At 45.6% G+C, this 10,179-nt stretch overlaps 1 protein-coding gene across 1 annotated transcript in view; it reads right to left on the bottom strand.

The window, feature by feature from the left end:
- The window catches only part of KCND1 (potassium voltage-gated channel subfamily D member 1), a 58,598-nt gene extending 48,984 nt beyond the window's left edge, over window positions 1-9,614 (bottom strand). Inside the window, exon 1 of the mRNA XM_088137829.1 lies at window positions 8,500-9,614. Coding sequence (XP_087993955.1) covers window positions 8,500-9,614 — 1,115 coding nt within the window. The remainder of the gene's footprint in view (window positions 1-8,499) is intronic.
- Between the last annotated feature and the right edge of the window lie 565 nt (window positions 9,615-10,179).

Genomic DNA, 10,179 nt, shown 5'->3' on the forward strand with positions numbered 1-10,179 from the left:
AAGCAAGTGATTGATCCCAGGGTGTTTTAGTTTGCAAAACCCTTTTTCAAGAGAAAAAGTGCTTGCCAAAAGCAAGTAGCTGAGAACTGACTGTGTTGAATAAAAGGAAATTTCTGTAGCAAGTTTTGAATGGAGGATGAAGACATTGGCTCCGTTTCTGTTTTCCTTGGATGACATCCCACATTAGTTTCCCAGCTATTGCTATCTATCCACCTACTTGAAAGCACCACCTGAAGGGTTAGTATGGCCTGTCCAGACGGGCCAAGGGAAAAGCACTTCAAGCCTCAAAAAATGTGCCTCTTTTCACAGAAACAGATTTTGTTCTGCAACCTGGATTTCTAGTTCAGCATGAAACACAAGCAACAATCTGCAAAACTTCCCTCTCAACAGTGGTTGAGGAAGAACCTTTTGCATATGCTCAGACTTCCTTCTAAGCACAAAGAGTTCCCAATGACATGAATATAACAATAATTTGGAGATCCTGGTGCCAGCTTCTAAACTGGTTCAAAGAAAGCTATGGATTAGGAAACCCAGAATAAAAGGGCAGACTCAGGCTACAATCCTATTCATCCTCACTACCTAAAACAGCATTGGAAGTCATTCATTGGGTTCATACACCATGCAACGCCATCATTCGCTTAACCATGGTTTATTAAACCAATCACAATTGGGTGGGTTTGCACAACACTAAGCCATAAAGAAGTAAACCATATTATGGCTTAGCTAAAACTCAACCTGTGGATTGTAAACCACATTTTATGGTTTCGTGTACTGAGCAAACAAAGCCAATGGTTGAGCCAATAAACCACTAAGCATGGCTTAGTGTGACATGTGAATCAAGCCATTTGGCCTCGGCCTTTGACTGACTGAATTAGGCTATTCTTTAGGCCCACTTCATTAGTACTGAGCCCAAATTCCTTTCAACGAGACTTCCTCGTGGCAGGGGACTTCCACTCTAGGCACCCAAATGGCAAGACTCATGCCAGTAGCAGGATGGGAATAATTCTATGGCAGAACAGGGAGGGGGCCTGCTGATTGGGCAGCCCATGGAGATCTTCTGAGGCCAAGCACTGGCTGCAGCTCAGGAACAAAGTCCGTGTTCCACAGCAAGTCAAGAGCCATGGGTCAGAACCTCAGCATTTGCCATTCCTGTGATAGCGCTGGGAAAGATCTATGCTGAAGGAGTCTCAAGAGAGTCCATCTGAGACCTGAGAATACCGGATCAGCATGAACTATTGGTTTGGCTCGTGACAAGGCATCTACTTATGCAGAAATTGGGAGCCCTCCACAGCCTGGCAGCCAACCGATACAGCATTCAGAGAACAACGGAGTTAGTGATTCAGCAAACACCACCAGGGCTCTGGTTAGCCAAAGGCCAGGAGAAAGCAAATTAAACTCTGTTTTCTGGCCATGTTGCCACTGCCACCCATCACCTCACTCCCAGCCTCAAAGCCCTTCTGATAGCTGCTGGCATAAAAAAGGGTGCATTCCCTCCCCCCAACATGCTCGTGACTCTGCTTTTCCATCAGCTAGTTGACCTTACCATCTGGCCTACACATCAAGTGTGTTCAGTGGCAGCCCCTTATTATGAAATTCTGCCTGAGATTTATTTCTAAACAGAAAGGTGCCAGGGTTTGTTCAACCCTGCCCAGGTCAATGTATGTGCCATAATTCTGTGGAAGGGCAGATGAGGTTCTTGGACAGTGGAGGTTCCTGAGAATTTCAGCTTTCACTATAAAAAGAAACAAATGTCTAGTCCTTATGGTTATGCCTGGTAATCTCAGAAGCCTAAGAAGTCATGGTGAAAAGCTCCAAGCAACAGCAACATATATTGTGCAAAGTAAAAATCACTATGCAAGCTTTGGTGTGAATACTTTCATTTCTTTTTCTTTTTTAAGATCACATAGCTGCATTTTGTTGTGCAGAGTTTGGGTTCTACGTATCCATGTTTTCCCTCAACAGATAGAAATGGGTGTGGCTACTGAGTACTGAGAAAACCTCAGAAACTGTCTAATCCTTATTCCCACGTGCTCAGTTACAAGGGCTGAAAGTGGCAAGAGAAAAGTCTGAGACCAGACAAGACCATAATCCAAAACCCCTTGCATGTGCCATCAGCATCCAAGTATGAAAACAGGCAAAATAAACTCCATTGCCATGAAAGGGTGGGAAACAAATGCGGGGCCTAAACCCTGGAGCTAACACACAAATATGGCTAGATTCCTAGATTCTGCAGTAGCTGTTCTTCACCAAGAACAGATCTTCTTTCGCATCCACAATATACACAACGGATCTGAGCCTCGTCCTTGAATTGTTTGCTCATGAGCCCGTATTGGTGTTCCTAGAGGGAGATTTATTGCATGCCCAGCTGAAGCTCTGACACGAGCCCTCGAGATAGGTTCTATGGCTGAGCTGAGATGGACCCCATTTCATACTAATCCATAAACTGCATCCCTACAAGGTGTCCCAAACCTAAGGCTGGAAATCTTAGACAATTTTTTAGTGCTTAGGTGCAAGCTGATCTTGGACGGGAGATTTAACCTAATGCAGCCAGGTTGGGGGCAGAGCGGCTGACTTTTCTTTTTGGTTTTAAGCGGCTTTGTGCACTGTATATTTTATAACTGCAGCTGAATTCAGGGCCTTCCCCCCAAAATGGTGGGGAATCCAGGCATCTACCAACTTTTTAACCTCACCGGTATTTGCTTCCGGATTTTAATTTAAGAAAATACAAGGAAGGAAAATCAGAGCACACTACCATCTGCCCAAATGGAGTGAGGAAAGAATTTGAAGTCTCTTGGGTTTAATGGTTTTGAAATAACCCACCACTAGTTCCTTGTGTGAGGCCGGAGAACTGATCAGATAGGTAGAGCTAACCGGGGAGCAGCTAGAGCTCTTCTTCATCCTCGCTAACCTTCCCTCCTGATAATTCCTCACCCCTTAATTTAGCCCCCTTCCCTCTTTTCCCAGCTGAATCCGTCCCATCCACAAGCCGTCCTTTCTTACATGCAAGGATTTGATCAGAATTCTGTTTCAGTGGCAGCCAGTTCTCTCCTCTCTCCCTGGTCCTACTATAAATAATACAATTCCTACGTACGCTCCTTCACTGCCTGGAAATTTATTTATTTCATTCCCCTCCCTTTGGTTACACATTAAGTGACTTAGCCCATAAAGAGAAATTACTCAGCAACAACAATAAAAGCTCAAAATTGCTGACCTGGCTGCATCCAGACTGGGGAAGCCCAGCACTGGAATCGCCCCCAGCAGAAGTGGACAAACAGCCAAAGATGCCTTTGGAAACTCCTTAGGGGAAAAGGAGAAAAAATGGGGGGGGGAGGCAGGGGGCAATGAGTTTTCCTCTTCTTTGACACTAAGATGGAACTATGTCAAATACAAGAGCAGCCGGATGTATATCGAGCCTTTCTCTAGCCGGTTCTGTGGCGGGGCACCTGTTTATTCAAGAGGCTGCCGCACCCCAGAGCTATTTTTAATTTCGCCTTTCCTGCATGAAGGGATGGTGTCCTGTTAGCTGAGCAAGCTAGGAATTGAGGGCTAGAATACTGAGGGGAAGGAAAGCTGTCAGGGGATTGTGGTTAAGTATCAAGAAGTCCATGGGCAGAACGTTGACAGAAAAGAGACAAAGTACCGGGAACAGAAAGGAGAAGAGACAGGAAGGGGGAGGGGGGAGAGGCAGCCAGGGAAGTATGTATAACTCATACTTCCTCGGGGCAAGACAAGCTAGGTGCCCCTGGCAGGGTGGCACAGAAGGAATGCTGAATAATGGAGGATGTTTGTCCAGGAGTCAGGCTGGAGAATGGAAAGCTGAAGCAAAGCTTCACCCAGGCCCTGGGCATAAGAGTGGCTGCACACTGCCAGCAAGGATGGAAGCAGATCAGGCTCGGCAAGAGTGCCCTGGAGATGGTGAGCCAGCCGTCCCCAACCAGCCTCCCTCCAGATGTGTTAGACTCCCATTCCCATCCTTCCAGGCAAGCACGACCAAAGTTAGGGAGGACCCTGAACTGCCCTTTTGGAGCCTGAGAGGTATCCACGCATTCAGAAAATGTGCAGAAGAGGAGACGTCTGCGAGGTCATTGCAGGGGCAGCACGACCTAGCACTGTGACAGTAAGTGTCACAGATTGATCTAAACTAACTGGCCAACTGTTGCAGCAAACATAATGGCTTGATATGATTCACTGGATCCATTAAGCATGAACATCAATCCTGCGAGGTAATTCAGTCCTATTCCCATTTTACAGGTAGAGAACAGAAACAACAAGCTAGAGACTTGCTCATTTTTCGCCCCAAATTGGTTCTTTCCCACTATCTCAGGAGCGCAGTTCCATAACTTCCCTGCCAGCGTGACTAAAGTCGTAGGCCAAAGACCGCAGGAAGGCAGTGAGCACACCATTCCTGCTAGAAAGCACACCAAAGGTAATATTTGACAACAGCAGGCATTCTTTATTTGTTATTTATATCAGGGTTCCTCAACCTCAGCCACTTTAAGATGGATGGACTTCAACTCCCAGAATTCCCCAGCCAGCGTGGGGAATTCTGGGAGTTGAAGTCCACCCATCTTAAAGTGGCTGAGGTTGAGGAACCCTGATTTATCTGACCCCCCAGAAAAAGAAATTCTACCCCAGAAGGGGTTTTCCCACCCAGGAAAAAAGGAGTCCTACTGGGATCTCATGGAGGAGGGAAAAGGCTGTGCCTCTGCCAGGCTGAAAGAGCTGCAGAGCCACCGTGATCACTGTGGTGATTAACGATGAGCCCGGTTTAATATTCTGCTGCTTAAGGTTTGAAAGTGCCAAAGGCTGGTCCATGTGCGCCCAGCAGAAAGAGAAAGAGCTGCGTGAGGGCTGCTGGAGAACAGCCAAGGGAGAATGCCGTGAGGAATAAGAGAGACTTTATTCTGGGCCGAGATGGTTACGAAATAGGATGCCAGGACACCTAGCTTCCTGGCCCAGTTCCTGAGGGAAAAGCAGCTCAGAGGCCTTGATGCCCCTTTATGTGGAAACAGAGGCAGAAATCGGCATTCGCCGATGTGCTTCAGAACACATTTGCATCAGTGCTGGGAACTGGAGGTGTGTGTGTGTGTGTGTGTGCCAACAGCGGGTGTCTCTCTGGCAAAAGTGCAAGCAAGTTATTAAAACTTAATTGAGCGGATGGGAACAGGGCAGATAATTAAGCTTCCCAGTAATGGGAACCATTGGATTTCAGGAGAGGAGAGTGGAGCGAGAAGCGGGGCTCTGTGGCATGGCTGGGAACAGGAAAGGAGGTGGGAATTATGGTTGGGATTTATTGGGAAGGGTAATTCTCAGCAGAGGCCTAGCGGAGACCGGGAAGGAGGGGAGCCAGGAGTTCTTGCTAGCTCAGCTGCTGACACTGGGGAAATGTTATAGCAACCAGTGGATTCTCATTAAGTTTGGACAGAGCAGTGCATCAGAGAAAGATGATTCTTTTCATCCGAACTAGTCACCACCTGTTTATGCTCCTTGCCTCCTTCTCCTCTTTGACAGACTCCTAACAATCCTGATCCACAGGAGCAGCCTTCGGGCCCAGCCTGGCTCCCTTTCCAGGCCCAGAGCCAATGTATTGTGACTCAAGGCTGGATTTGCCCTGGTCCAGAGGCACAATCTACCCTTTCATGATTCAAAACTGTCAGGAAATCACTTACATAGCCACATGGATACATTCTGATGAAAAAAAGAGCATGTACCACAGCTCCCTTCCACCATATTAATTTCTTCCACCCTAAAGGCCCTGTTGTGTTTCTGGCCAACCCATTGTTGCACTGAACTACTACCTCACTTCTGGAATATGGAACAACGGAAATGACTTTTAATCACTGCCTTAGCAAATCCATCACCCAGATTCTCAGCTCCAAGCAGCAACATCAATTCCAGTTGGTAAGATAATCAATACCTTCCCTTTCTCCATTTATCTGAGAAATGGATCATTCTTTTCCTCATTCATTCATTCATTCATTCATTCATTCATTCATTCATTCCCTGATCAGAATCAAGCAAAACATGTGCAGTAAATGCCAGCTCAATCCTGATCCAGCATTCCTTTTTTCCCCTGGATGTTCATTCTCAGCCACAGTTTGGCCACAGTCTAGTCCTAGTGCCTGTTCAAGAGCAGCAGAACTTCTTTCTGATGCATAGAAGTAATACCAAAGAGGCTTTTGAGTATGAGTTAAATCTCTTTTCCTTACCACTAAATAACGAATATCTAGGAATGCACATAATGTCACAACAGCATTAATTCTAACCATCTTTCACTTACATTTTTGGTCTCTCTCTCTCTCTAGTCAAAACCTCTTTCTCCTGTCCTTTGCTGGTGGAGATTCATAGGCAAATGTCAAGGGGATTTAGGAAACTTGGTCGGACAGACTGAGAATGGCTTCCAGGAAGGCGTGAAGCCTGAGATCCCTCTTCTTGGAAATTAATAGTTGGTCTCAGGACTGTTTTGGACAACTCTTGAAAACACTCCCAATATATCTGACCAGATTCTCCAATTCTCCTTGACATTTGCCTGTGGTTCTCCACTAACTCTCTCCTTTCCAAATGTTTTTTCTCTCACCCTAGACCAGGGTTCCTCAACCTTGGCAACTTTAAGATGGGTGGACTTCAACTCTCAGAATTCCCCAGCCAGCCTTACTGGCTGAGGAATTCTGAGAGTTGAAGTCCACCCATCTTAAAGTTGCCAAGGTTGAGGAATCCTGCCCTAGACCAACTCCACTGAGCTGTTGTTAGGATAAAATGAGGGTAATTTCAGACGTACTACTCTCGGAGCATCTTACAGGGAGAATGAGAAATAAAAATAAATCCAGGCCTCACACAGTCTCAACACACTTGGATAACTTCTCCCAGGTGGAAGCTGATGGATTTAAAAACTCACCAACTTTGATTCTACATTGAACTCCTGTGGCAGCCTGAAAGCTCCCAGTAATGATAAAACATCCCAGTTCAGCTGAGAATCCACTTGGTACAAAAATAGATGCCAAAAGCAATGATTCACTGGAATACAGGAAAGCCCTTTGTTAATAATAAACCTTAGCAGCTCCTGCAGACTTCCAAAAAGCACTTGATATCAAATCTATACCACCCTGAATCTTTCAAAATATCCATCCACACCTTGCTTTTGCTCACACTTCTCCTTTTAACTCTCTTTTTCTGATGAGCCCTCAAATTCTCTTTGTTTACATTATAAATAAACCTTTTGAGGAGGAACATGTCTCTTGCTAATGGTAAATTATAAAGTACTTATGTATGATACAAAATCAATAATAACTTGATTTTAATAACTTAATAATAACTTGATTGAATCACTTGATACTAAAAGCGATCATACTAACACCACCATGGAATGAGGAAATAAACCTGGAAAGCCCAGAAATAAACTGGAACCAAAATGTTATGCAGACGTCTGATGAGACACCAGATTTTCTATTCCTGTTCTAATGTCACACATGATATCCAGCAGAATCCAGAGGGAAAAAGAGAATCAGTCAGTTGGCCGAGGAAAGTAAATCTCTGGAGGCAGCTCACATTCAGAAATGCCAGACTCCTAGTCTCAATGTTTAAAATTCCAATAGGCAAGCATGCATGCCCACCTGCACCCAAAATCACATTTTCATTTTCCAGAGAATGGATACAGTTCTAGAATGCATATTCCCCAATGTAATAGTTTAAAAAGGAAGCTTAGTGCTTCTATATAGCACACAGAGCCATCTAATCAAGTCAGTGCATTGTAGAGCAGAACAATGAAATGGAGGAGATGTTATTTTTGAAAGAATAGGCTAAAGTTTTCATCCACAGCAGATACAAAAGGGTGTTTTCTGTTTTTTGGGGAAAAGGTCCACACATTCACACATCTTTCCTAAAACCAATCTTCCTTCCTTCCTTCCTTCCCTCCCTCCCTCTCCCTCCCTCCCTTTTCCTTTTATTTTGCAACTTCCACTAATTTGACCTCAATAGGCCCCATCTCCGTTTTTCTCATATGGGTGCTTCCCTACCTTCCCCCAAGGATAAAGACACTTTTTTTTGGCAGCATCTCCTTGAAGATAATGCCGCATTGATCTCAGAATCATCCAAAGGTGAAGGCACATGTTCTCTCTTTTATTTGGCAGAGCCACCTTGCTGCCATCACTTTATAAGAGAGTCTGGGGAAGAGGCTATCAGGATCCATTTGCAGATGACTTAACTTCCAAACCAACATAGTGACCTGTATGGATTCAGTGCTTATCCATCTCTTAATCGTTTGGCTCTCATTTCTACCATGGAAACTGAGAAGCTCTTAAATCCCACAGCTTATCTGATGACAGCCTGGACTTAGGGTGCCTTGATTAACAGGGAAGTCAGGATGCCATTAGATATCAATCTGAAAATCAGGCTTCCAAAAGAAATGTGATTGGAGGCTTTTTCCAGGTGAGCAGGGAAAGGGATAAGCTAAATGGTGGGGAGCTGAGGCCTTAGGATCAGGTCTGAAAGTGGGCAACTCACCCAAGTGTGGTCATGGTGACAATAGTGTACCAGAAGGCAGCAGGGATGCTGGTGAAGTTGGTCTCCTTTGTGCTCTTCTCAGCATAGAACATAACGGTGGCAAAGATGATGATAGCCATAGTGAGGGAGAAGAGGAGGAAGCCCAATTCAGAGGCACAGCTCTTAAGAGTATAGCCCAGGATCCTTAGGCCCTGTGAGTGGCGTGAGAACTTGAAGATGCGGAAGACACGGAAGACTCTCAGTGTCACAAAGGCCCCAGAGACGTTTTCATTTTCTGGCACCACCAGCCCAATATAGTAAGGCATGATGGCCACAACGTCAATGATACTCATCACGCTCTTCATGAACTTGAATCGACTGGGGGCAGCAAAAAGCCGCATGAGATACTCAAAGGTAAAGATGAGGACACATGCTGTGTCCATGCAGAAGAAAGCGTTGGGGAAACGATCTCCACAGGACTCGCTTTTCTTCTTCCCAGGAGGTGGCCGGCATGGGATCGTCTCCACCACATTGGCAATGACCGAGACAGCAATGAAGAAACCAGTCACATAGTAGAAGACCAAAGCCATGGTGCTGGTATGGGGGTTCTCAAACGCTCTCCAGAGCTGTTGACGGAACGTGCTATCTGGCGGCAAGGCAGTGTCCGTGGCAATCTCGGCTTCTTCATCCTCAGCCAGGCGCTCCGCATTCTCCTTCTTGCGGTCACGGTATTCCTCCAAGCAGCAGTCACCAATCAGCTCTGGGATGATTCCGTAAAAGGACAGCTCTTCATCAAAGGCCTGTATGCACTCCTGGCGGGGATAATGGAGCCTACCTGTACGATAGAAGTTGAGAATGTGCCGGAACATCTCTGGGTCACGATCAAAGAAATATTCCTTGCTATCTTCATCATAAAAGAATTCCTTCTCAGAACTGCCTAATAAGGTATCTGGATAACGGTCCAGGGTATTCTTCCAAGTTTGGAAGCGTTTTCCACTAACGTTGACCACTAAGATTTCATCATGGCGGCGTTTCTTGTCCAAAGGAGGCTTGGGCATAGGCTTCTTGGCCAGTGGGAGCCAGCCCACAGCTGCTGCCCGGGCAAAGGGCAGCCAGGTTGCCACTCCTGCAGCCATGTTGTGGAAGCTGTGTCACCATCCAAACCCACGACGCTCTAAGACTTTTGGAAAATAGGGGCTGTCTAAGAGTTCTTCGGCTGATTATTTTGGTCAGTTGCAACCACAAGTCAGTGACTTAGAGGGTCTCAGTAGGAATGCAGCCATCCAGATTAGTTCTGTCTAAAATATCCAGGCATACCAAAATATTTATTCCAATAAGGATGGCGATGTTTTTCCCTCCTGTGCAAAAATATCCAAGCTTTCTTCAGTGGATGTTAACAAATCTGGATGTATTAGAGAACTTGCTGCCAAACAGTATTCCAACTCTGTATTCAGATCAAGAATTGTGGAATCAGAAAGAGGTAGTGCAGCTGACAGGAGTCTTCTCCATAGTTTGTCTGGTGCCAGATTAATTTGACCATGTGGTTCTGTGCAGACTGAACATGGTGGACACTCCTCTCTGGAAACCTGCAATGGATTATATTATTCTGCTGTTCTTTGTCTTCTGATTCTTTCTTCCTGTTGGCAGAGAAAATGGATGACACGATACCAAGTTGGGGTGGGGGTAGGAGAAAGGGGCTCA

This window comes from Python bivittatus, unplaced genomic scaffold, assembly GCF_059951505.1.
Source record: "Python bivittatus isolate LINGU-HERP-01145 unplaced genomic scaffold, Pbiv_v1 ctg000220_np1212, whole genome shotgun sequence".
Taxonomy (NCBI): Eukaryota; Metazoa; Chordata; class Lepidosauria; order Squamata; family Pythonidae; genus Python; species Python bivittatus.